The following is a 26464-nucleotide window of genomic DNA, read 5'->3' on the forward strand; positions in this document are numbered from 1 at the left end:
AGGGAGACGTTTATAAGAACTCGCTCTAATATCACTAGCTCCTGAATCCATTTAAGATGGCAGTTTAGTAAGTTACTTTGATGTGTAGACAGGGAGATCATAAACCAACCAGGCAGTGATGGCGCATGCCTTTAATCCCAGGACTTGGGAGGCAGAGGCAGGCAGATTTCTGAGTTCGAGGACAGCCAGGGCTATACAGAGAAACCCTGTCTCCAAAAAAAAAAAAAAAAAAAAAAAAACCCAAACAAAAACCTTATAACCCTCCTGTTTCAGCATCCCAAGAGCTAGGATTATAGGCTGAATTCCTTAGGTAACAAGTGTTGTGAACATGGTGCCTACCTGCTGCCCTGATCACACTAATCTCTTTGCAGCAGAACATATGTAGACAGGTTTTTAGATCAGACTAAGACATATCCTGACATAACTCGTTCCTTTCCCCAAATGCCAGAGATGAAAGTAGGGTGTCTGATGAGGGTCTAGGTACACCTCCCATTTCAAGTTGGATCCCCTCCAAGCCAGTCACGTGAAGAAATGACACCACTTCCCTGTGGAGTAGATGCAGTTACCTGTGTCATAAATGTGGGGTTTTGTGCCTCTGAGGTCTAGCCAGCTCCTAGGCAGGCTCCAAGGCGGCCCTTTCTGGGTGTGAAAGGGTTAGTCTAGTCTCTGCATTCCTGGAGCGCTGAGGGCGGCTGCTTCAGGAAAGGGAAAGAAGCTGTGGCCTTGGTGACCACAAAGCCAGCCAATGGGAGCTTGAGCTGGGCGATAAGGGCCCCTGCATTCTCCATCCTGCCAGGCCCCAAATCCTTTATCAAACTGTATGTAAAAATAAAGTGCTTTATTGCTGAGGATCCCAGGACAGCTTCTGGACAGCTGTGGATGGGGCTGGAACTCAAGTTCCCTACCAAGCCCCTATCGGAGATTTGTGAATAGAAACAGAAAGTCTACAATATTTCAGCTCCAGAGAAACCAAGAAAGTATGGTTTGGGGATGAGAGGTGTCCGGGAAAAGGCACAGTGTGCTGGGAGCCAAAGCACCCATCTCCCAAGTCCAAGTCCAGTGCTTTCAGGGGTGCCACACGGGGTGGGGGGGCGGGGGGGCGTTAAGTGGGCAACTGGTGTGGGTACCAACACCATAAATGGCCCACATCCAATATCGGGACCCTCTGCCCTGTCACACTTGCGACAGGTGCATGATCCCTCCTGAACCCACCCTTAGTACTGAGTTCAACCCAAGCCTGGCTGCCATGGCGGTGGTAGCCTGCGCATGTCTATCATCTGGGGACGGGAAACAGCTGGTGGTTCCCTGACTGGAAGCAATCTCCCCTCAGCTCCGCTGACCGCCTCACCACATGGGACAGGGTAGAAGCTGTGTGCCACAAGGAGGGGTGGTCACCCTGGTTCTGCCAGCCCAGCAAAAAGCAGCTTTAGGGTCAGATGAAAGGACTGTCCTATCTTGCCCCACCCCTCCCTGTGTTCTTCCACAACTGGCCCTAGGGTAGATGGGTGGGTGGGGTGGGGGTCTAAGGGATTCACAACAGATCCTGGGAACTGGGATGTGTCTGGACCACCTTGGCTCAATCCCGAACAGAGGGAAAGGCAGAAGGGCCCCATTCCTAGAGAGAGGGAAAGACCCATGGCCAAACTGGGATAGCTCCTCCCCTTCCCAACACATCCCAGAGGCCTTGTGCCTGACACACCCTCCAACCTTCTCACCAGACCCTGAGACGCTTGAGTTCTCCTGACTCAGGGTCATAAGAGGGAGATATGCATGCCTGACGGCCTCTCAGATGAGCCCTAATAGTTGCCCAGTCTGAGCAGGGGCAGGGTAAAGGGCAGAAGGAGCATGCTCTAATTCCTCTTTAGTACTCTTTGGCCTCCTGCAATTGAGCCAGGTACTCTTCCTCTGGTGGGTTGTCTGTGCAAGCCCGGCCATTGTTGGGGGGGCGCACAGTGTGGTAGCGGCTCCAGTCCCCCTTACACAGGATCCAGGGCAGCCTATCTACCTTGAAGTGAAGCTCAGGTGAAAAGTCAGTGCTGACTAAGTCCGGGGCCCCTGCCCCTTTGCCACGGGTCAGCAACCGGCTGCCTTCATCATAGCAGCAGTGCTGGGCAGCCAAGGTGCTGCTCTCACTAGACAGCATGGAACGCAGGCAGTAGCGCGCAGTAGGCTGGTAGATGTCCAAGCGCTCTTGTGGGCTACTCGCATCCCGCCACTGGAAGCTGCGACCCTGATGTTCGTCCTGCAGGCTCACGGCGGCGCTGTACACTGCCTCCAGAGGGTATGCACACGGGCAACTGGGCAGGTCCTTGAGCACTTGGCTCAGGTAGTTAGCTAGGAAGTCACTCTTGCAGTTCAGCCACTTCTCACAGCTGTCCACATCTGCAGAGGGTAAGGGGGCACAGGAGAGTGCTGCTGATCAGAGCTGCCTGCCAGCTCCCCAGGCCCTTGGTAGCAAGGAGGGCTGATCAGGATCAGTCATGTGGAGAGAACGTGCAAAACCCCAGCTGGGGCTCAGGAAGGCCTTTGGAACAGAAGTAGGAATCAAGAAAGATATGGATGGGGGGGCTGAAGAGATGGCTCAGTGGTTAAGACAACTGACTGCTCTTCCAGAGGACCTGGGTTCAATGCCCAGCATCCATGTGGCAGCTCACAATTGTCTGTAACTAACTACAAGATCTGACACTCTCACACAGACACACATGCAGGCAAAACACTAGTGTACATAAAATAAAAATAAATTATTTTTAAAATTATTTTATATATATGACATAGAGCAGATAAAGGATAGCCCGCACCATCCAGGCACCCAAAGCAGGAAGCTTTCTATAGCTCAGAATACTGGCTTTGGACTGGAAGCCCCCTGAGGGACACTGATATCACCTTTTAGGTTCTGGACTGTGGAAAAGATCCTGGGATCATGGGAGGGGTCTGGGAAATGTGGGGATATAGTTTTTTTGATGTTTTTGTTCTATGAGGCAGGGTCTCACATTTTCTAAGCTGGTCTCAAACCTGCTACGTAGCTGAGGAACTTTTGAACTTTCAGTTCTCCCGTCTCCATCTTCCAAATGCTAAGATTACAGACATGCATTGCCACGCCTTGTAAATGCCCTGCTGCGATTGAACCCCAGGCCCCAGAAGTGATAGACAAGCTTTCTCCCAGCTGAGCTAGCCCCATCTTCAGCCGAGACCAGCAGCTTTTGTCTTGTGTTTACTCCCTTTATGTGCATGGATGTTTGCCTACATGTATGTCTGTGTATCACATATATGCAGAGCCCACCGAGGAGAGAATGGTATGTTAGATTCTCTCAGACTGAAGCCTCCATGTGGGTGCTAGAAATGAACCTTGGTTCTCTGGGAGAGCAGCCAGTGCTCTTGACTGTGAACCATCATCTCTCCAGCTCAAAGAGACAAGAGATTTTTTTTTTTGGGGGGGGGGGGGGCTTTTTCGAGACAGGGTTTCTCTGTGTAGCCCTGGCTGTCCTGGAACTCACTTTGTAGACCAGGCTGGCCTCGAACTCAGAAATCCGCCTGCTTCTGCCTCCCGAGTGCTGGGATTAAAGGCGTGTGCCACCACCGCCTGGGCTGAGACAAGAGATTTTTAACTAAGAAGTGACAAGAGATTTTTAACCAAGAAGTGTTTCAGTGTTTTGGATACTGCTCTGCTCTCCTTTTTTCTTCTCTCTCTCCTAAAAGAAACAGGGTCTCATGTAGCCAAAGGTGCCTTGAACCTCGATCCAAATGTTTTCATCTGCTGATCAATAATTCTTCTTCCTCTTCTTCATCTCTTCCTCCTCTTCATCTTCTTTAGGCTTTTCAAGACTGAGTTTCTCTGTATAACCCTGTCTGTCTGTCTATACTGGCTCTGTAGACCAGGCTGGCCCCAAACTCAGTGAGTGATACACTTGCTTCTGCCTCCCAAGTGTTGGGATTAAAAGCATGAGGCTTCCCCCCAACCCCCAACTCCTGTCTGATTTTTTTCTTAACTGCCTTTCTTAGGACTCAGCTGTTCTGGGCTCCTGTAGCTCCTTATTTCTGCTGCTTCCTCCCCTCTCTCCCTGGTACACCACACAGATTCAGGAAGCTTCCATTTCATTTTGTGGAATTTAGACTCATGAGCCATGCCTTACGGGGTGCAGATAAGGCCCAAGAACACCAACAGGAAGTGTGCTGGCAAAGCAAGGCCTATGTCCTGCTGTCTGCAAGAAGCAGCTCAGGATATTGGAACCCTGGCTCATTTGGACAGGCACCTCCCCAGATGGAGCCCACCAGGGAGAAGTAGAAAGCCCCCTCTTTCTGTTACCCTCAGCTTCTCCTCTGGGGTTTCCATCAAGACCCCCTACCTCCTAGGAACCTGGAGCTGGGCAAGGATACTTGGCTCCAATCCCACCCACAGGAAGATGTGCTCCTGGTGATGCCCCATCCTCCCAAGAGAGAGGGTCCCCAAGACCCAACAGCAAGGTCTAACCCCCAACTAACCTGGATCAAGCATATCCGTTGCATTGTGGGCAAGGGGCTGCCACCCCTCACTGGGAAAGCCCAACGTGTTCTCCTCTGCGGTGCCTTTGGGAAGAGAGGAGTCCAGGCTGGTGGTGCCCCAGGGCACTCTGTGCTCCCGATAGGGAAGCCCAGCCCTCACTAGGCTCTTGGTGCCCACAGCAGTTGAGACAGGCCTGGGACAGGACCACCATATTTGTGAGCTTCCCGTACCCCTCTCCGAAGCCCACCCTTCGTGCAAGTATCCCATGTTCACATTCCCAGAGAAGCAAGGTCACAGTGTGAGCCGTGTTAGCCACTCCCGTGCAGGCGCCAGAGCTCGTCTCACCAGGACAGGGGGCAAGGTCGCAGACTCGGGACTCTGTGGCAGTGCAGGCATAGCCGCAGGGTCGCGTTCTCTGCTGGTATCCGCTGCCGCAGCTCCCGTTGCAGGGAGACCAGGTGCTCCACTCCTCCTGGGGTTCACAGTCTGGGTTGAATAGTAAGGGGCCAAGATGAGTGTACTCAGCCCGCAGGGCACACTGTTGTAAATTGGCAAAAGGCACCCCCTTTATCCCTGGCCAATGTATGGAGCGTGACTGGATTCCAGCCCCACCTGTCCCCTCAGTTAGAAGTCCTTGTGCAGTGAACAGCCTGTGCAAATGGGTCAAGAGGTCCTATGGGCACAGAACAAACTTGGGTCTAGAAGCCCAAGGGCTCTCTCTATCAGCGTGACCTTAGGAAATCCACTAACATTTCTGAGCTGGTGTTTTCATATCCATCAGAACCAAGGAAGAGGACTGGATAGTGTGCTTGTCTAGCACGCATACAGCCCTGAGTTCTACCTTGGTACCGGGTACAGTGATAAATGCCTGCAATCCCAGCAGTGGGGACTCGAGGGAAGAAGGATAAGAAATCCAACGTTGGGCTGGAGAAATGGCTCAATGGTTAAGAGCGCTGACTGCTCTTCCAGAGGTCCTGAGTTCAATTCCCAGCAACCACATGGTGGCTCACAACCATCTGTAATGGGATCTGATGCCCTCTTCTGGTGTGTCTGAAGACAGCTACCGTGTACTGTGTACTCATATACATAAACTAAATAAATCTTAAAAGGAAAGAATGAATGAAAGAAAGAAAGAAGAAAGAAAGGAAGAAAGAAGGAAAGGAAGAAAGAAAAGAAAGAGAGAGAGAAAGGAAGGAAGGAAGGGAGGGAGGGAGGGAGGGAGGGAGGAAGGAAAAGATTGATTTTCCTGATCTGAGGAAGCTCAAACCCCCAGGCCGGGACCTGTGCTCTGAGGCTCTGAGGCCACACAGGTCTGCGCACCGATTCTCTCCTAACTTCCTCAAGACAGATCTCAGGCCAGCTATGGCCAGCAGGAAGAAAATGAGAGGAAAGCTTAAATTCCAGAAAGGTCTATTTACATCTGACTCTGTGACTCAGCGTGGAGCACTACAGGTCAGCACACTAATTTTCTCCTAGCTTCAAGACAGGCCTCAGGCTAGCTAGCTAGGGAGGACAATGAAGGGAGAAAAGCTGAAAGGTCTATTTACATCCATTTAGGAAATCAAAGAGCTGGTGTGACCTCGTCTTAATCCTGGGCACCTCAGGGCTCCCTGGAGAGAGTGAGATTGAACCCAGAGGCTAAGGGAGGTAGAACATGAGGAGTGAGGAGTACGTGTGGCCATCCCAGCAGGCCGTGGGCATCAGGAGGTATAACAGAAGAGCCAGGAAGCGCTTTATCTCATGCACATACTCTTGGCGTATGTGTGAGCATGTGGCACGAGAGCTAGTGTGCTCATGTAGGTGGAGGTACACATGTTCGAGAATACATGTGTGCATGTGTGGGTAGGTAGGCCCCAGGTTGACATGGGATCTGTTTTTAAATAACATTCTACTTTACATATGGACACAGGGCCCCTTGCTAAACCCAGAGCTTGCCCTTTTCGGCTGGTGTGGCCAGTCCGCTTGCTCTGGGGGAAATTGCCTGCCTCTGCCTCCAACATGCTGGGACCCCCGGTGTGCTGCTGCTGCTGCACCTCAGCTGGCTATTTCTTTCCCCCTGAGACTTGAACTCTGGTCCTCACACTTGCATTACAAGGGATGGTTAGTCATCCCTTCCACCAGTCATCTCAACAGCCTGACCAAGAGTTTTTTTTTTTTTTTTTTTTTTTTTTTTTTTTTTTGAGGCATGGTCTCAAGGTAGCTCAGGCAGGGCTGGAACTCACTACACAGCCCAGCCCGACCTCTCTCAGTCTCCTGCCTCGGCCTCTTGAATCCTGAGGCTGCTGTTTGTGTACTACCAGGCCCAGATGTATATAAGCTTGTTTATTTCCTGTTACAATCAACCCTATGCCGTTTAGAAACATTATTACCTGTTTTAGAAAGGACAGAACTGAGATACAAAGAGGTTGAGTGACTTGCCTGGGAACACTGGGCTGCTGAGAAGCAGGGTGAGTGAGTATTCAAGTGACAAATAGGAATATCTATACTGTTGAATAGCTTTTGCTTAGAGGAGCTCAGGGCTGTTGCGAAAGTCAAATATTGCCGAAAAAGAAACCCTTAAAACTGAAAGTCACTTTTGAGCTTTCAATGGAATCTGCACAGGCCAGGCTGCTGACCTGCCCAGTGCTCCCTGCCTGGGAGGTACTCCTCCTCCCCCCTCCCCCAACTCATTCCCACTCTGGACCTCGTAGGGCAACAGCTGGGCATGCCAAGCCAGACTACTCACCATAGCTGTCTGGTTGTTGGAAGTCTTGTTCCTGAGGACCCAACCAGCCATAGTCCCAGTTGTCTATGGCCCCGCTGGACCAAGGCTCCTCAGCCTCGCCTTCTTCAGTTCCCCTTTGGTCCTCACCCTCGCCATACTCCACAGCATAGTCCTTTCCTCCTTCCACCTCTGCTTCCCCTGGAGCCCTGTCTCTGAGGCTGGTGGCTCCTTCTTCACCTTCCTGGTAGCCCCAGAAGAGGGGCCAAAAGAATTCCTTGGTGGGCAACCAGCTAGGGGCATGCAGGGGCCAGAGATTGCTGGGCTCAGAAGGCAGGTCCATCTCTACCTCAGTCTGAGGGTCCTGCACCACCTCGATGGTCACCTGTGGGAAGGACCGACATGTGCCAGAGAGGGCAGGCTCAGCAGAGGACTCCAGACAGGAGAAGGTGGGTTTGAACCAGAAGTCAAGTCCCACCCTTGCCACTGAGTCTGCAACCTTGCCTGCCTTACCATGGCCTCTCAATGGGCAAGGGACACTGGGTAGGACTTTCTGCATGCCAGAATCATCTGAATGTAGATGCATTGAGGCAAATCCAGCAGGTGCCAGACCCACTGGTTCAGGAGAAGCTGTTTGGAATTCTGCCTCTACCATCCAGAAACAGCCCAGAGCAGGGCAGGGGTGGTGGGGATGAGTCAGGGGTGGGTAAGGTCATGTGTCAGATGCCCAGATCGCCCTCAGGACCGTTCCAACTGCACTAACCACGCACACGGAACCACTGCCGTGGATATGAATTATTCTCAGGCACTTTCAAATAAGAAGAGGTCACAGGACAAAACTCAGGAGGGAAAAGAATAGCAAAATACAAAGAAGAAAGCGAGCTGGATGTGGTGGTGATACTTTCAATCCCAGCACTTGGGGCGCAGAGGCAGGCAGATCGCCGTGAGTGTGAGGCCAGCCTGGTCTACAGAGTGAGTTCCAGGACAGCCAGGGCTACACAGAGTCCTGAAACAACAACAACAATAACAAAACACTCAAAGAAGGAAGTTGAGCATCACCTGTATGGCTGGCATCCATCACTAGTGGGTACACTTGCAACTTTTGTATGTATGTGCACTCTGTGTGTGTGTGTGTGTGTGTGTGTGTGTGTGTGTGTGTGTGTGTGTGTGTGTGTGTGTGTGTGTAGCTCTGGCTGTCCTGGAACTCACTCTGTAGACCAGGCTGGCCTCAAACTCAGAAATCCACCTGCCTCTGCCTCCCAAGTGCTGGAATTAAAGGTGTGTGCCACCACTCCCCTGAGTATGTGCACTTTAAAAAACAAACAAACAAACAAACAAACCAAGCAGACAGATAGGCTTTAAAACAATTATAAAATGTTCTGACTTTTGCAGTCTTTCTTCTGGATGAAAGTATATGAACAGGTGAATCTGCTGTCCTTGAAGATTCAGGATAGGCAGTGCAGGACTTCTGGCTGGCTTTCCTGGAACACCCTTTTGTGGGCTTTCCCATGCTCCAGCACCCCCCCCCCATTTCAAACCGAATCCCTTTCCTGCATGCAGTAAGGTTTTTGGGTCAAATGGGAGGAGGTCACACCTGTAGGACATTCTAGCAGGTCTCTGCCACATTCCAGGACCTGCGGCAGAATCAGGGGCAGGGTGTCCATGTACTAGGTCCTCAAGATAGTCCTGCTGGCTTTGTCCCCTGCTACATCCAGGGTCAAGTCTCCAGAGCCAACAGACTTTCTGGCAAGTAGAGGGGCAGATACTCTTCTCACAATGCATCAGGAGTCCACTGTCTTCACACAGCCAGCAGCAGAATAAGGGTTAGGCTCAGTTGCCAGCCTAGCACCTCCTCGAGGTTCCCCTAGGCAAACAATGACTCTCCAATCTCACCTGGATGTTGGGGTTTGGTGCGCTCAAGTCTGTGTTGGCCAACCCTGGTAGCTTCTGCAGCTCCAGCAGCAGAGGGGTGTGTTCCAGGGTCCTGGGAGATGTGGCTGTACCCAGAGTCAGAGCTGCTGGCTCAGGGATGGTCTGGCACCCGGGCTGACATGGTTCTGTCTGCAGATGGTCTCCAGGGAATCCTGGTGTTGTGTTCTTCTCCTTTGGGGAGCTGAGATCTGGGGCAGGGGAGGCCTAGGTAAGAGAAGGGAAGCGGAGTGACCAAAGTCAGCTTCTGGAGGCAGGAAGCCTGGGCCTGGCTGTGACTGTGAGCACCTGGAGCACATGTTTAGAAAGCTTTGATGGCTCTAGTGGGTGGGTGGGGTGCATCGAAGCAGAGAAAAATGGACTGTGTTCACTAAGTGGTCTTTTTTTCAACCTTTTTCTCCCCTGTGTCTGTGTGTGTATGCCACATAGGGCTCTAGTGAACACGTGGGACTTTCAGGGATAGGTTCTCTTCTTCCACGTGGGTTCTAGGGGATCAGGCTTACCTCCTGAGCCTCTTGACAGCCCACAAAGCTTTCCACAGCAGAGGCCAGGATGCACTACACAGCCCAGCTTACTTATAGTTCAGAGGAAGAGACCCAGGAGGAGGAAACTGCTACCCACACCAGTAGCTCCAAAGTGCTGTTTTCAGTCCCTGCCTCAGATCCTTGTCTCCTTACTCTATATGCCCTACCACACACACACACACACACACACACACACACACACACACACAAAGAGCAGAAAGGTTCCCAGGGATGAGCCTGGTCATACCAGGGTGCGGGCAGCAGGCCTGATCCCGTCGCCTCCGCATAACCCGGATGTGTGGCCCTGTCCTCAGAATCTACTCAATGGCAAACTCCTTGACATCTCCTCTGGCCTGATGACCTTATACCTCATTTCTTCTACTCTGCTCATGTAACTGTCTGTTAGCTAGTCTGTCCCTCTACCACTTGTACATGGTGTCTGTCTTAGTCACTGTTCCACTGCTATGAAGAGACACCATGACCAAAGCAACTCTTATAAAAGAAAAACATTTAATTTCAGGTGGGGGGGGGGAGGGGTGCTGGCTTACAGTTTCAGAGGCTTAGTCCACTGTCATCATGGCAGGGAGTGTGACAGCGGGCAGGAAGGCAGGCATGGTGCTGGAGAAGTAGCTGAGATTTTACATCCTAATCCATAGACTGAGAGAAAGAGAAGCTGGGCCTGGCTTAGACTTTTGAAACTTCAAAGCCTACCTCCAGTGACACACTTCCTCCAACAGGGCCACACCCCCTAATCCTTCTCAAATAGTGCCTGATGACTGAGAATTCAAATCTGTGGTCTATGGGGGCCATTCGTATTCAAAGTGCCCAAGCCAGAACTATCTTTTGTCAGCTGAGATAGTGAGGGGAAGAAGCCCCTGGCTATTCCTAGCGCTCCTCAGCTTTTACCCCAGATGATCCATCGGCATTGGCCTCTATGCCTAATACCTATTTCTGTTCCCCAGTACCCATGGCAAGGCAGGGGAGCTCTTTCCAGGGACACCTTGGTGGGTCCTCCCCAGGCCCCAGCCTTGCCCCTTCAAACCTAGTCTCTTGTGCAGCATGGAGCAACTTCTTCCGAAAAGTCAGGTAAGAATGGCTCCAAAGGCCAGTTCCACTTTCTACCTAGGCCTTCAATGAAGTGAGTGCCCTGCCAAACGAGAATGAAAAGTCTTACATAAACGGAAAGTTATAATTTTCTTACTAGACACCATAGCATGTACTGTGTAGCAGGCACTAGGGTGTGTGTGTGTGTGTGTGTGTGTGTGTGTGTGTGTGTGTGTTCACATATGCAGATGCACATGTGCGCATGCCTGTGGAGGCTGAAGTATAGCTTTGGCTGTCATTCTTCAGATACTATCCACCTTTAAAAATAGTGTTCTTATGCCAGGCAGTAGTGGCACACAGCTTTAATCCCAGCACTCGGGAGGCAGAGGCAGGCAGATCTCTGTGAGTTCAAGGCCAGCCTGGTCTACAGAGTAAATTCCAGGACAGCCAAAGCTACACAGAGATACTCTGTCTCAAAAATACAAAAAGAAAAAAAAAAAGAAAATTAAATTTTAATTTTATGTGTCTGAGTGTTTTGCCTGCCTCTCCTTGAGTGCTGGGATTAAAGGTGTGGGCTCTGACCCAGCCCTGTAAAGTTCTTTACCAACTGACCTAATACGCCAACCTCCCAGGCATTATTCACATATACTTGTTTGTCTATGAGACAGGGTTTCATGTAGCTGAGGCTGGCCTTGAACACCTGACCTTCCTGCTTCTACTTAACAAATGTGTGCCACCATACCTGTTTTTATGTGATGTCAGGGATCCATCCCAGGGCTTCCTTGTATGCTAGTTGAACACTCCATTACCTGAGCCACACCCTCTGTTTCTTATTCTAAACACTCTATTGTGCATGCATCTTCCAACCGGGTCTGCTGGCAGGTACTAGTTCCCATTCCACCTTTATAGACAATAGCAACGAAGGTACGGAGGGGCAAATGCCCTTCCTAAGGTCACACAGATGTTGAGTGGTGGAGCCAGGCTTTGAACCGGGCACTCTGGGACCAGGGTTTATACTCTTTCCCTTCCTTCTCCATGACTACAGGTTAGGAATACTGAGTCTGTTCCTTTCTCAATCTGGCTGCTCAATCAGTCTAGATATTTTTTTTCTCTCTCTCTCATTCCCTCTTCTCTTGCAAAGCTGCAGAGATTCAAACTCTGTCTCTTCCACATGGATATCCCTTTCTATGGCCTCCAAGGCTCCAACACCAAACACTAGAGCCCAGATCACACATCTGCCCTCTTAGCCTTGGGGTCAGCTTCTTGCTGGGTCAAAGCAACGTGGTACAGATGGATGATGCACCCCTCTACTGACTCATTTGAAGACCTGAGCATCTCTGATACTGACTTCCTGTAGCACACCTCCATAGCCTGACGGTCCTGACTCTTTGCTCAGAAACCCCACTCTGCTGCAGCCTCAGCCACATACAGGTAGTCTTGGGTGGCTTTGGTGGCTGGTCTGGATGCTCTTGTCACAAGTAGGAGGTGGTGGGTTACAGTGGTGAAACTGTGATTTTCATCTGGGAAAGGCTTGCTAAGTTTGGAGATATGGGTGACTGTTGGAGGGAGAGGGGTGGCACCTAGTGACCAGCAGCCAGAAATACTGCTATGCAGAGTAGTAACTACCTGATGTGAACGCTAACCTTTGACCCTTATCTACAATATGGGAACAATAATGGTAGAGCCTAGCCCAGACCCTGCTATCTGAAGGCATGCAGAACATTGCTTCTCATCCCTCCCTACCATCTTCTCTCCCAGTCCCCAAGGACAACTAAAGCCAGGGAAAGCCTTGACCTTGGGTCCTCGATGCCCAAGCTGCCCTTCCTCCGTACACTCCAGGAGCCTCTTGGACCAGAAAGCAACCTCTGGGGAACTGTTGGGGTTCTAGAGGAACAGAGAAGTCCTATGTGGGGGTCCTTGGGGCCCTAAAAAGAGCTAAATACAGGTGGTTCTTTTGGAAGGTGACCCTGGGAGACACAGCAGGGACTGGAAAGGAAGACACTAGCAGAATGTCACCGAGCTGGGACCACAGTGGGCATCAGGAGCTCTCTGTCCTAGCAGGCGACTTTGGGACCTGGGGTGGTGCCTGCTTCCCCCCCTCCCCCCCGTAGGGGAAAGAACCAGGGTGCCCATCCACCAGTTCTACCAGGCATTGACGACTTTCAGGCTAGCTATGAACAGCTGTGGATAGACTCTCCACTAGTGAAAAGATCCCAGACTGAGGCTGAAGGGTTGGTTCAGTGTCTAAGAGCACTGGCAGCTCCCCCCAGAGGCCCCACATTCAATTCCCAGCACCCTGCCTTTTACTCCAGTTCCAGCTTCTGGTCTCTGAGGGCATCAGGTACACAAATGGTGTCCAGACATCAAGCAGATAAAATACCCATATATACCTAAAATAATAATGGTAATAATAATAAAAAAAAGAAGAAAGAAAGAAAGAAAGAAAGAAAGAAAGGAAGGAAGGAAGGAAGGAAGGAAGAAAGAAAGAAAGAAAGAAAGAAAGAAAGAAAGAAAGAAAGAAAGAAAGAAAGAAAGAAAGAAAGAAAGAAAAGCCCTCAGACTCCTGGGCATTGATTGACACCTGCATGTAAGGTCTGGAAGTGCATGCATGAGCAGAGCACCCAGGAGACCTGACCTGTAACCCCGGTGCACCCGACTTCCCATGCCTGGGTGAGCTCTACTTGCGGCCTGTCAGTCAGAGGCAGAAAGTCACCTTCTTTGTTCCCATGTCCCCAGCTCCTCACAGTGACCGATAATGACCTGTAGGAACTCAGTAAGTCACTGCCAAGTGAATGAATGAACCAGCAACCGACCTCTGTTATGTTAATGTTCTAGAGTTCATGGAGAGCAAGAGGCTACTGAAAGATATCAGAGGTGGTGATAACCATGTCAGGACTCATGTTTGACTGCACATGCCTGTGAGAGTACACACATACTATCAAGCAGGCACACAGATGCACATGCACACGCACACGCACATGCATGCATGCATGCACATGGTAATGACCCGTATGTGCCACCCTTCTTCTTCACAAGGGGCTTCCATGTTCACCAACTTCTCTGCCAGTTGCATATGGCTGGAGCCCCGTGACCTGATCTGGGTTCAGCTATTGATCTAGGACAGCTATTGCAATTTTGGAATTAAAAGAACAGTGGGGACCATCTGAGAGGGTTGTTGATCTTGTACTGGTACCCCAGAGGTGGTCACAATGGCCCCAGTGAAGAGGGAAGACAGGCTGTGCGCACCCGCTGGCTGGGCACTCTTCTGTAGGGTACTTTATATCTCTCTGTTTGTTTTGTTTGTTTGAGACAGGGTTTCTCTGTGTAGCCCTGGCTGTCCTGGAACTCGCTCTGTAGATCAGACTGGCCTGGAACTCAAGAGATCTGTTTGCCACTGCCTCCTGAGTGCTGGAATTAAAGGAATGTGCCACCACTGCCTTTACATCTTAGCCGAGTCAGAGTATGCACTCCCACTGATGCAGACCCTCACAGCACATATACTCTCGTCCTCTGAGGCTCTGACTTGCTTAAGAATAACTGGTCAGGGAGTTGAAAGAGTGACCAAGTTTGGTTCCCAGCACTCACATAAGGCAGCTCATAATCACCTGTCACTCCAGCTCCAGAGGATCCTATGACCTCGTCTGGCCTTTAAGAGCACCTAAAACCATGTGAACATACCCATACAAGAGAATTTAAAACATTTTCTTAAAAAAGAATATCTGAAGCCGGGCATGGTGGCGCACGCCTTTAATCCCAGCACTCGGGAGGCAGAGGCAGGAGGATTTCTGAGTTCGAGGCCAGCCTGGTCTACAAAGTGAGTTCCAGGACAGCCAGGGCTATACAGAGAAACCCTGTCTCGAAAAACCAAAAAAAAAAAAAAAAAAAAAAAAAAGAATATCTGTCAGGGGCTACAGAGATGGCTCAGCAGTTAAGAGGACTGACTGGTCTTCTAGAGGTCCTGAGTTCAATTCCCAGAAACCACATGGTGGCTCACATCCTTCTGTAATGGAATCCGACGCCCTCTTATGGTGTGTGTCTACAGTGTACTTATATACATAAAATAAATAATTCTTTTTTTTTTTTAAAGGATATCTGTCTATAGCCAGGTATCTTAGACAAGGTCTGTATCCCTGCACAAAACATCATGACCAAGTAGAAAGTTGAAGAGGTTTATTCAGCTTACACTTCCACATTGCTGTTCATCACCAAAGGAAGCCAGGACTGGAACTCAAGCAGGTCAGGAAGCAGGAACTGATGCAGAGACCATGGAGGGATGTTGCTTACTGGATTGCTTTCCCTGGCTTGCTCAGTTTTGCTTTCTTATAGAATCCAAGGCTACCAGCCCAGGGATGGCACCACCCACAATGGGCTGGGCCCTCCCCCCTTGATCACTAATTGAGACAATGCCTTGCAGCTGGATCTCATGGAGGCATTTCCCAAAGGGAGACTCCTTTCTCTGTGTTAACTCCAGCTTGTGTCAAGTTGACACACAAGACCAACCAATACAGCAGGTATGGTGGCACACATCTGTAATCCCAGCACCTGGGAGTCTGGGATAAAAGAACCAAGGACTCAAGGCTATCAAGGCTAGCCTGGGCTACGTAGTGAGAGAGATCCTCTCTCAAGAACAAACAAATCACCCCTCTTCCCTAGAGGACAGCCTTTCTTTCTTTCTTCCTTCCTTCCTTCCTTCCTTCCTTCCTTCCCTTTTTTTTTTTTTAAGATTTATTTATTTATTATATGCTAGTACACTGTAGCTGTCTTCAGACACTCCAGAAGAGGGAGTCAGATCTTCTTACAGATGGTTGTGAGCCACCATGTGGTTGCTGGGATTTGAACTCCAGACCTTCGGAAGAGCAGTTGGGTGCTCTTACCCACTGAGCCATCTCACCAGCCCCCTTCCTTTCTTTCTAAGATTTATTTATTTTATGTATATGAGTACACAGACACACCAGAAGAGGGCATCAGATCCCATTACAGATGGTTGTGAGCCACCACCATGTGGCTTCTGCTGGGAACTGAACTCAGGACCTCTGGTAGAGCAGTCAGTGCTCTTAACCACTGAGCCAACTCTCCAGCCCAGGACAGTCTTTCTTATCTGCTAAGTTCCCGTATGGCATCTCAGAGCAGATGTTCAAAATACATAGCTCCATTCTCATGATTGACAATGGCAACCCTTTTTCTTTTTGCTGCATGTTCTCTCTCTCTCTCTCTCTCTCTCTCTCTCTCTCTCTCTCACACACACACACACACACACACACACACACTCCTTGGTTTGGCCAGGCAGCACTGACCCAAGTGTTTCCAGATGGGGGTCAATCTTCTGATCCCCTTCACCACCACAGGGCCAAACTTGGCCACTGGCCTGTTCCCACCCTTGTACTTCTTCTGTGCCTTAGAGATCAGGAGCTTGTCCCAACCAGAATCTGGACCCAGGTGTAGGTCTCTGTTGTCAACTCCCTGAAGCCCAGCTGCTAAGGCCCATGCACACAGAACCTGACTATACACCGAGTTGCTATGGCCAGTCATGATGTCATGGGTAGGGGCATGGGACGAGGTTTGCCCTCTCTGCTCCCCTCCTGAGTAGTACAGACTGTTCTACCAGCAACACTGGCACCCAGTGGAGACCTGAAAGCCCCTCCCCTCAGTGTCACATGAGCACCGCTGGCAAAGCTCTCCTTTCCCAGTACAGGCCAGGCCTCACGGTGTGCTCACAGGGCCCACTTGGGTTGACTGCTCTGCTCTCGCTGCTGTTGAGATTCCAAGGCTCACAGCTATGCAGCCAGGCCTACTGGGCAACGCCATGGACTGGGTCTCTGGATCTCCACAACTACCTTTTGTGTCGGTCCTATATCAATCACCCTGTGCCAATGATCAGAGAAGAGGCTGGAGAGTGGCATCTGAGATGTCAGGTCAGGCAGGAGTCTGCCCTCTGAACTTTAGTGCCTTGCTAACTCCAGACAGGGGTGGTACCCGAGGTGGGCTGTATGCTGAATAAACAGGACACTAGGACACTATCATATCCTCCTTTTATATCTCTGATCATTATTGTTATTGTTTTGTTTTGTTGGTTTTTCGAGACAGGGTTTCTCTGTGTAGCCCTGGCTGTCCTGGAACTCACTTTGTAGACCAGGCTGGCCTCGAACTCAGAAATCCTCCTGCCTCTGCCTCCCGAGTGCTGGGATTAAAGGCATGTGCCACCACTGCCAGGCATACATCTTTAAAAAAAAAAAAGGACAGGGTTTCCCTATGTAGCCCTGGCTGTTCTAGAATTTGATCTGTAGACCAGGCTGGCCTCAAAGTCAGAGATCTACCTGTCTCTACCTTAAAGGCAAGCACCACCAGTACCTGGCACCATATCCGGTTTTATGCTGTGCTAGAGAATTTCCTCCTAGGGTTTTGTGTATTCTAAGCAAGAACTTTGCCAACTGAGCTACATCCCCAGGCTTGTTTCCGACCCTTGAAAGAATACCTGATGGGGAAGCGGGAAGGAACCTACTGAGATTAGCCTGCTGAGATCCACATCCAGGCCTCCAGCCCCCTCATCTGCCAGCTCCTTCTTACCCTTAACCATATCTCCTTTGTTCCCCACTGAGGGGGAGGCAGGGTCTGGAGGGTCTAGAAGGCCCAGGGAGGTGGGCAGCTGCAGGAGGAGGCAGCCAAGACAAGCTCTAGGTTTGGTATTACATAGCTGCATGTAGCTCCCTCCCTGATGGGTCAGACGGAAAGGCTCCAGGCACAGAAGGGTCACCTCTAGGAAAACACCTGCATCTCCAGGCTGCCCCCCCCCTCCTCTCCCCTCCTCTCCCACGCCATGTGGGTTTGCTTTCCTGCAATTTTACAGACAAGGGATGAGGAGCATGCTGCTGATTATAGCTCCTGCCAGGTACGACACTGCAGGTCTGTCAGGACTCCCAAGCCCCTTCCTCTGTATTCAGTCCTTCAGAGTGCTTCCTACCACGGGGACAAGATCCCTGCAGCTGGGTGAGCCCTTGTCCCGAGGACTCTGAGCCCAGAAGAATTGTCCTCATTTCTCTTTTGCATCATGTCCTCTGGTCCTCTCTTGACCTTCTCACATCTTGCCAGGCATAGCCAATGGGTGCCGAGGTAAGGCACCTAAGGGCACAAAGTTGAGTTTGAATCCTGGGTGTTATTGGACCCCACTATTCATTTCTGCATTGCTACCTGAGAATTAAATAACACCCAAGAGAGGCCAAGCTCTGTGGGTGTCCAGGAGACATTTTGTCTCAATGGGACAGGGGGTAGAGCTTTGTCATACTGTGCCTACCTCTCAACACATTTGGCTTCTGCCCTTGGAAATGATTATAACTTTGAGTCCAAAGGTTTCTTACTCAGCACTACAGTTCACAAAAACGGATTCTTGAACCCATTTTACTGTGGATGTAAACTGAGGCTCAGTGTCAGGCCTTCTGGAGTCAAAGGTGACACATTTGGTTCACAGAGTTGCTGATTCTTCTCAGTGTTGGAATGTTCAACAGGGATGTTCAACCACATCTGCCTCAAGGGCCTCGATTTGTCAGGAGTCAGGTTTCTCAACCATGGCCAGGGAAGCCAGGTGTGGTGGCCTACACCTGTGATCCCAGCGGTCAGGAGGCTGGGGAAGGACTGTCCTGAGTTCAAGGCTAGCCTGAGCTATCTAGTGAGCTCCAGGCCAGCCTAGACTTTGGGGTAAAAGCTTGTCTCAAAAGGCAACCTCCCACCCCCACCCCCACCCCACCCCCAGAAATAACAACACATACAAAACAAGCTGATGCAGGCAGGCACGGAAACCAAATTGGCAACAGCTGGCATTGTGACATCTGGTCAACATCAGATAAGCAGCCTGGGACATACACGTGAGGACGTGCAAACCTTTCTGGAACAGCTCTCCGAGGCCTACCTTGTTCCCATCTATGTCTAAAATCTCTTTGATTTGTTTTTTGTTGTTGTAGACAGGGGATCTTGCCACATAGCCAGGAATAACATTGAATTCATGGTTCCCTTGCTTCAGCTTAATTGTGGGATTACACTTTTTGCTTTTATAGATCCACTAAGGAGCTAGGTTGTTGGGTGGGTCAGTTATTTCTGACTTAGCATCCTGGTCCCAGGGATAGCTGTCTGCATTTTCTCAATAGAATTCTTGACCTGAAATTACAGATTTTGGAAACATATCCATGCAGTCCCTACGGTTCAATTATTTACTTTTGATTTTATTTATTTATTTAATAGGTTTTTTTAAAGATTTATTGTTTTATGTATATGAGTACACTGTAGTTCTCTTCACACACACCAGAAGAAGGCATCGGATCCTATTACAGATGGTTGTGAGTCACCATGTGGTTGTTGGGAATTGAACTCAGGACCTCTGGAAGAGCAGTCGGTGCTCTTAACTGAGTCATCTCTCCAGGCCTATTAGTTTTTTTCATCCTGGAACTCACTTTGCCTCTGCCTCCCGAGTACTAGAATTAAAGCCATGCACCCTCACTGTTTGGCATATTTTGGTATTTTTTTTCAGACAGGTTCTCATTATGTAGCCCTAGTTGGCCTAGGACTTGCTATACAAACCAAGTTGGCTTTGAATTTGAGGCAATGCCTTCATATCCTGAGTGCTAGGATTTCAGGTATGCACAGCCATAACTGGCTAGCGCCCCCCCTCCCCCCTTTTGAGACAGGACTTCTCTGTGTAGCCCTGGCTGTCCTGGCACTCACTCTATAGACCAGGCTGGCCTCGAACTCAGAAATCTGCCTGTCTCTGCCTCCCAAGTGCTGGGATTAAAGGCGTGTGCCACCACTGCCAGGCAAGCTCCCTTTTTTAAGTGTGAAGAAAGTAGCTAAGTCATACGCTTAGTGACAATCTGGGTCAGCCCCATAGGCCCTGAGCATCAAGTTTATTTTTTAATTTCAGGCACTAATTTGTGTTTATGTTTTTTGCTATTGTTTTGAGGCAAGGTTTCACTATGTAGCCCTAGCTAGCCTGGGACCCAAAGATATCTGCCTGTCTCTGCCTCCTGAGCGCTTTGATTAAAGGTGTGTGCCCCTGTGTCCAGCTATGTTTAGATAATTTTTTTAGGGTTCAGCCAGGTTCTCAGCCAAGTTCCATCCTGGGCCTAAGGACACAATTCTGACTCTAAAGTAACTTTTTCTCTCATACTAAAACATACTAAAAATAATTACAACACACAGTGACGAGTGCTAAAATAAATATTAATGCCAAGTGAACAGAAATGAAGTCAATTTTTTTTTTTTTTTTTTTTTTTTTTTGGGTGTTTGGGTGGTTGTTTGGTTTTTCGAGACAGGGCTTCTCTGTATAGCCCTGGCTGTCCTGGAACTCACTTTGTAGACCAGGCTGGCTTCGAACTCAGAAATCCGCCTGGCTCTGCCCCCCCCCCCCCCCCCCCAGTGCTGGGATTAAAGGCGTGTGCCACCTCAAACTTGGTGTAGTTGACAGTGACCTCGTGCTTCTTGTCCTTATGCCTAAATCTCCCCAGTGCTGGGATTACAAGCCTGTGTCACCATGCCCTACCAAACCAATTTAATTTGACCACTATCATTATCCTTAGGTTAGCAGCTAGACTCTGATTTTTGGGTGTTTGTTTTGTCGTTGTTGCTATGGTAGTTGTTTCTAGTTATTTCATTGTTTTGTTTTGTTTTGTTTTCCTTTTTCTTTGAGACAAATGTGGCTATGTAGCTCAGACTAGCCCCAGATCCTACATGGCACATATTGGATGGCCTCGAACAAGGTGTCTTGCTTCAAATGCCTGAATGCTAGAAATCCAGGTACATCCAGGTCAGAAATCCCTGTATTTGTCCATGTCCGTGTTTCTCAACAATGGCCAAGTAGATGTGTGCCCCTCAGGAAACATCTGGCAGCATCTGGCCCTATGGCAGTGCCTAGGAACAGTGATAGGCTTCTTGCAAAGCAAGAGACAGCTGCCCCCAGGACTACAAATTCCAGGCCCCAGAATGAAGGCAGCCCTATTACAGCCCTATAATTAACAGGATACATTCCTACTGGGGAAAGCTGGGAACTTGAGGAGAAAAAAAAATGTCTTAGAGGTGACAATGGTTTGTGATATTTAAGGGATGTAAACTTAAGGGAGCCTTCCCATCCTCTGAAGGGCTCTGGGAGTCTGGGCTCTAACAATATAGCCCAAACTCCGGTCCAAGTCATGCATTTAGCATCTCTTGTTTCCTATAGGTCCTGGCCCCTCAGTTTCCCCATTTCGGAAATAGGAGTCTTCCTCCAGAACAGCTCCAGGCAAGAAGAGCCCATCAGCTGGGCAGTGGTGACACACGCCTTTAATCCCTTCACTTGGGAGGCAGAGGCAGGTGGATTTCTGAGTTTGAGGCCAGCCTGGTCTACAGAGTGAGTTCCAGGACAGCTAGGGCTACATAGAGAAACCCTGTCTCGAAAAGAAGGAGGAGGAGGAGGACTACACATCAGGCTGGCTCTTGCATTACAAACAAGCCTCCATGGAAATGGGGACAGGAACGGGGAATAGCCACTAAAACTGTGAAAGGAGAGCATAAGGCTAGACCGCAGTGATTGGTGACTGAAACACTGTTTCTAACACAGCCAGCACTCTTTCGCCATGCTCTTCTATCTCAGGACACACATTCTTTGAAGAAATGCTGGCTGACAGCCTACACCCAGCAAGGTGCAGAACGCCCTTAACTCCCTCAGCCTGCCTCAACTCCCAATGGAAAACTCGAATCCTTGGTTGGTTAGTATTTAGGGGCTGCTTCAAGAGAATCACTTAGCCCAAGTCGGTAGCCCCAGGCCACCACTCCACAGAGCCCTGGAATCTCCTCTCTCCGCTCCAGGGTGGCTTTTCAGGGGTGTGCTGCTGCAGGTGATGTTCGCTCAGGGCGAGGAAGGGGTGGGTAGGACCCAAGAAGCCGGGCCACCGCGGAGCAGGCACCACAGTCAACTTTTCCCTCTGCAGCCAGTACGTTACGGCGCCACCAGGGCTCGCGGCCACGCGTGGAGAGTGTAAACTCCTGCGGGCTCAGTGCTCCTGGCCATCGTCCAGTGCCCACCCTGCTCCGTCCCTCCAGTCCCGCTCATCACTCACCTCCGCCATCCTCGAGTGGCCGTGGGGCCCGGGACCTCGCTTCCTCAGTGGGAGCCCTCGGCCAGTGGCCAGCAGGGCGGCCAGCAGCATCAAGGCGCGCGGGAACCGTGCTCGGCTGGGCGGTGGCCGCATCGTGTCCCTTCCAGGCTGCTCTGCCAGAGCCGCGGGGCTCGGGAGCGCGTTCGCGCCCCGCCTCGCCTCCTCCTGGGGCGGGAGCGCGGGCTGCGGCGCAGGCTCCGTCCAGTCGCGCGGGGACCTCGCGAGGAGCGGCGGGAGCGCGCGCTCGGGTGCGCGCCGCCGGTGAGCAGGGGTCTGCGAGCGAGGTCAGTGGCCCCATGTCTCTCTACCCCCCTTCGCCCTCCCCAAGGGGCCCCTCGGCGCTCGGGGACTCGTCCGGGCTCCGCGGGGCGGCTCCTTTGATCTGGCGGCCACCCCGCCCTCAGTCCCCGCCACTGTCGCCGTCGCGGCCCCAAGCGAATTCCTGTCCCGGGAAAGTTGCGGTCCCACGAGGGGCTGCTGAGGGGCGAGAAGGCTGCGGCGCCACAGGAGCGCTCCTCGACAGCGCGGGCGACAGCCTCCCAAACTAGCCCGGGCCTCACAGGCAGGGACGCGCGACTGACCGGCGGCGAGCGGTGGGAGACTTTGGAACTTAGGCAAAAGTGTGCGTGCAGCCAGGTAGGTTTGCGAGGGACTTTGGAAGTTCAACAGCGTCGCCTGGGATGAGGAGCCCGCCGCCACATTGCGGTCCCAGCTCCCGATCCCCTTTCAGCTTTTAGGACTGTCAGACCCAGGAGACCACACAAGCCACAGTCCCAGAACAGCGGGTGTGCTGTGGTGGGGTAAGCCTGAGTGCAGGGGTCGGAGGATCCGTCCTGCAGCTGGTGTCGCTGATCCTTAGGACAGCCCAGCCCTTTCGGCCAGACCTTCGGGTTGGATCTTCACAGTAAGCCACTCACTGAACGGCGACCTTTGGGCAACTAGAATTCCGGAGCAGTGGCTTAGACCAGGTGGTAGGATGAGAATAGGAGAGAATGAAATCAAGGTGATACCTACCTGGGATGGCGGGAGGAGGGAGCCTGGAAGCGAACCTGGGGGCAGTGGAGAGGGTGGCTATTATGACCAAGCTGTGGTCTACGACTGCTCAGGGGTGCCTGAAGTAGAGTGGAAATCTCAGAGCTGCGCTGGGTTTTGTTTTGTTTTGCTTTTACTTGGTCTTGTTTTGAAATTACCCCTGCTCTCCACAGCAGCAGAATTGAATGGTGACGCATTGCATTGGGTGACAGCCTGCTTGTGGGGTCCTGTCAAAGGGGTTGAATATTGGCAGTTTCGCATGATCCAAATTAAGAAGATGGCTGCCTGGTACGTGATAAACACCGAGAACAGAATTTTAGCCAGGGAGCGGCTTCTAAATTAAGCTGAATTCACCGGACTAAAGGTTAAGCTTTACATTTAAAAAAAAAAGTTTATTTATTTTATGTATATGCGTATACTGTCGATGTCTTCAGACACACAACAGAGGAAGACACTGGATCCCATTACAGATGGTTGTGAGCCACCATGTGGTTGCTGGGAATTGAACTCCGGATCTCTGGAAGAGCAGCCACTGAGCCATCTCTCCAGCCCCCTCTTTTTTTTTTTTTTCTTTTTGGTATAAATATTTTCACATCTACCGCCAATATTTTAGCCATACTTTTGACACTTTTTACCAGATTAAAAGTGACTTTGAAGATAATGAGCTTGTTGGGCATTCATTCATTCATTCATTCATTCTGTTTCCATGTCAATAACTGCTACTCCACTCCAAGCCACGCCCTCTCCTCTCCAAGCTACGCCCCCTAGTCTGGACTGTCTGAATACCCAAACGGGCTCTGTTGGACCCACTTCTGACCTCATATCACTCCCACCATTCACTGCCATGAAACTTATATCTTTTCTAATTTTGACCAATTTCATTAAGGCACAGTTCAAATGTCATAAACCATATCCATTTTTTAGGGGTTGGAGTGGCTAGTCAGTGGTTAAGAGTGCTGGCGGTCTTTACCAACACCCACAGTTGTAGTGGTTTATTTTTTAAAATTTTGTTTATTCATTTAATTTTTGAGATAGGGTCCCACTATGTAGCTCTGGCTGTCCTGGAACTCACAGATACACTCCTCCTCCCTACTCTATACCTCTAGTGCAAAGATTGAAGGCATTGGTCACCATGCCTGGGTCTACAGTGGATCGAGTGAGATTGGTTCCCATAAACACCTTTGAATAGTTGGCCCTCAGTTGGTGGAACTGTTTGGGAAGAATTGGGAAGAGTTAGTCTTTGAGATTTCAAAAGATTCAAGGCTTTCCCAGTGTGTTCTCAGATTCCTGTTTGTGGGTTGGGATGTGATCTCTCAGTGGCTGCTGCAGCACCAAGCCGGCCTGTGTTCTGCTATGTGCCCCGCCAGGATGGTGATGCACTCTTATCCCTCTGAAACTGCAAGCTCCAAATAAACTCTTCTATAAGTTGGCTATGGTATTTGATCACAGCAACAGAAAATTAACTAATACAACCATCTGGAAGTCCAATCTTAGGAAATCTGGTACCCACTTCTGGCCTTAGATGGGCACTAGGCGTGCACGGGGTACACAGACATACATGCAGGCAAATGGATAAAATTTAAAGCAATTATCCATTTTAACTGTATGACTCAGTGAGTTTTAATAAACGTATAGATTTATGTGGGCCAGTGAGATGGCTCAGCTGGTAAAGGCACTTGCTGTCAACCACCTGAGTTCCATGCCTGGAATCCATGTATCCAAAGGAGACAACCAACTCCCATAAATTGTCCTCTGACATCTACCCATGCCCCAAGTAACATGGATGTGTGTGTTTTTAAAATGTGACCATAGCTGAGGCATAGAACCTCTTGATTTTTCTCTGGGCTATATGAAGAAAAAAAAAAAATACATGAGAATTCTGAAGGGACAAAAATTTGTGAGAAACCCTGCACTGTCCACTGGCAGTTTATCCTTACTGTTCTTCTCGTGACCCAATATTAGTCTTCCATTGTCTTTGAGCTATACTGCTACATGTTGTAATCAATAATAAAGAAAAAATGACTTGTCTGTGGGAAAGTTAATTCTGTCTTGTCTCATAGAAATTCAGTTGCTGTCTACCTGAAGTACAGAAGAAATCAGTCCTGCCTTCATTTTTCTAATACTGCTTATTAGAAATAAGCAAATTTCTTCCATATCTTACTTCCTCATTAACGAGTTAGACTCTTATTTATTTACTTATTTATTTAATGTATATGAATACACTGTAGCTGTACAGACGGTTGTGAGCCTCCATGTGGTTGTTGGGAATTGAATTTTTAGGACCTCTGCTTGCTCTGGTTGGCCCCTGTTCACTCCAGTCAACTCTGCTCGCTCAGTCCTGCTTACTCCAGCGGCCTAAAGATTTATTTATTATTTTACATACGTACACTATAGCTGATTTCAGATGCACCAGAAAGGAGCATCAGATCTCATTACAGATGGTTGTGAGCCACCATGCTGTTGCTGGGATTTGAACTCAGGACCTCCGGAGCCATCTCTCCAGCCCCCAAGTGAGACTCTTTGCATGTGTTTTATTTGTATAAGGAAATCACCATGCTGGAAAGGACAGTAGTGGCACACGCCTTTAATCCCAGCACTTAGGGGGTAGGGGCAGGCAGATCTGTGGGTTCAAGGGCAGCTTGGTTTACAGAATGAGTTTCAGAACAGCTAGGGCTACATAGAGAAGGCCTGTTTCAAAAAACTACCCCACTGAAATTTTTTAAACTTTATGTGCATGAATGTTTTGGCTGCATTTGTGTCTGTGTGCCACATGCATGTCTAGTGCCTGCAGTGGCCAGGAAAGGGCACTGGAGTCAAAGTTGTGAGCTGCCATGAGTGTACTGGGAATTAGACTTGGTTCTCTGGAAGAACAGCTAACCATTGACCCATCCCTCCGGCCTGTATATTTTTAGTGAATTTGTTGAATTTTTTTTTTGAGATACTTTTTTTTTTTTTTTCTAGACAGGGTTTCTCTGTGTAGCCCTGGCTGTCCTGGAACTCACTCTGTAGACCAGACTGGCCTCGAACTCAGAAATCCGCCTGCCTTTGCCTCCCAAGTGCTGGGATTAAAGGCTTGCGCCACCACTGCCCAGCGAGATATTCTTCAAATGTGTCTATTTGTATGGTGTGCATGTGAGGATGTCAGATGCTCATTTTATTTGCTCAGGGAGGGTCTCTCTCTGAACATGGAACTCACAGTTTCATCTAGTCTAGGTAGCTAGCTAGCATTAGTGGGTGCTAGGAATCTGAACTCTGACATTCATACTTGAATGGCAAGCTCTTCAAAATTCACTCAAGTACTTCCCCAAGCCCTATAATTTCCTATTTAGATCTATAATCTATTTTATATTATTGTACATGAAGGTTAAAGGTCATTCTCTTGTATGGGTATCCAGTTGCTCCCATGCTCCTAGCTGCAGCAACTGTAATTTCTATAATGAAGTACTCTGGATCTTTGTTGAAATCGTGACCATGTCACACTTCGAGTCTGTTTCTAGACTGCCAAGTTTAGTGATCTACAGGCATCCTAAAGCCAAGAACATTACAGTGTTTTGTTTGTTTGAAAAAGGCTTCAGGCAGTATAAGCCATTGTTTAGTCTATTTATTCTAAATACTTTGTACTTACATATAAATTTTATCA

At 49.7% G+C, this 26464-nt stretch overlaps 1 protein-coding gene and 1 long non-coding RNA gene across 6 annotated transcripts; one reads left to right on the forward strand and one right to left on the reverse strand.

Annotated features, from left to right (window-relative positions):
• Positions 1-817: 817 nt before the first annotated feature.
• Positions 818-22030, reverse strand: Ism2 (isthmin 2). 3 transcript variants are annotated; one of them, NM_001290302.1, is made up of 6 exons: positions 21754-21885; positions 9075-9317; positions 7206-7566; positions 4826-4966; positions 4480-4563; positions 818-2382 (listed from the first exon to the last, which is right to left on the reverse strand). In NM_001290302.1, the coding sequence occupies exons 1-6, from the start codon at positions 21883-21885 to the stop codon at positions 1862-1864; spliced, it is 1482 nt and encodes a 493-aa protein (NP_001277231.1). In that variant the 3' UTR covers positions 818-1861. The 3 variants fall into 3 exon arrangements, 2 of the variants coding, with proteins under 2 accessions (NP_001277231.1, XP_011242393.1); XR_003950040.1 differs by having other exon boundaries at positions 820-2382; positions 4480-4673; positions 21754-22030; XM_011244091.3 differs by lacking the exons at positions 818-2382; positions 4480-4563; positions 4826-4966; positions 7206-7566 and adding an exon at positions 8484-8924 and having other exon boundaries at positions 21754-21902.
• Gm51956 lies at positions 21257-23485 on the forward strand. Of its 3 annotated transcripts, XR_003950111.1 has the most exons (4): positions 21257-21531; positions 21625-22428; positions 22523-22696; positions 22998-23485. It is a non-coding gene; the product is annotated as a predicted gene, 51956 (long non-coding RNA). The 3 variants fall into 3 exon arrangements; XR_003950109.1 differs by having other exon boundaries at positions 22523-23485; XR_003950110.1 differs by having other exon boundaries at positions 21625-22696; positions 22998-23259.
• The last annotated feature ends 2979 nt before the right edge of the window (positions 23486-26464 follow it).

The sequence above is a fragment of the Mus musculus genome, chromosome 12 (genome assembly GCF_000001635.26).
Source record: "Mus musculus strain C57BL/6J chromosome 12, GRCm38.p6 C57BL/6J".
NCBI lineage: Eukaryota > Metazoa > Chordata > Mammalia > Rodentia > Muridae > Mus > Mus musculus.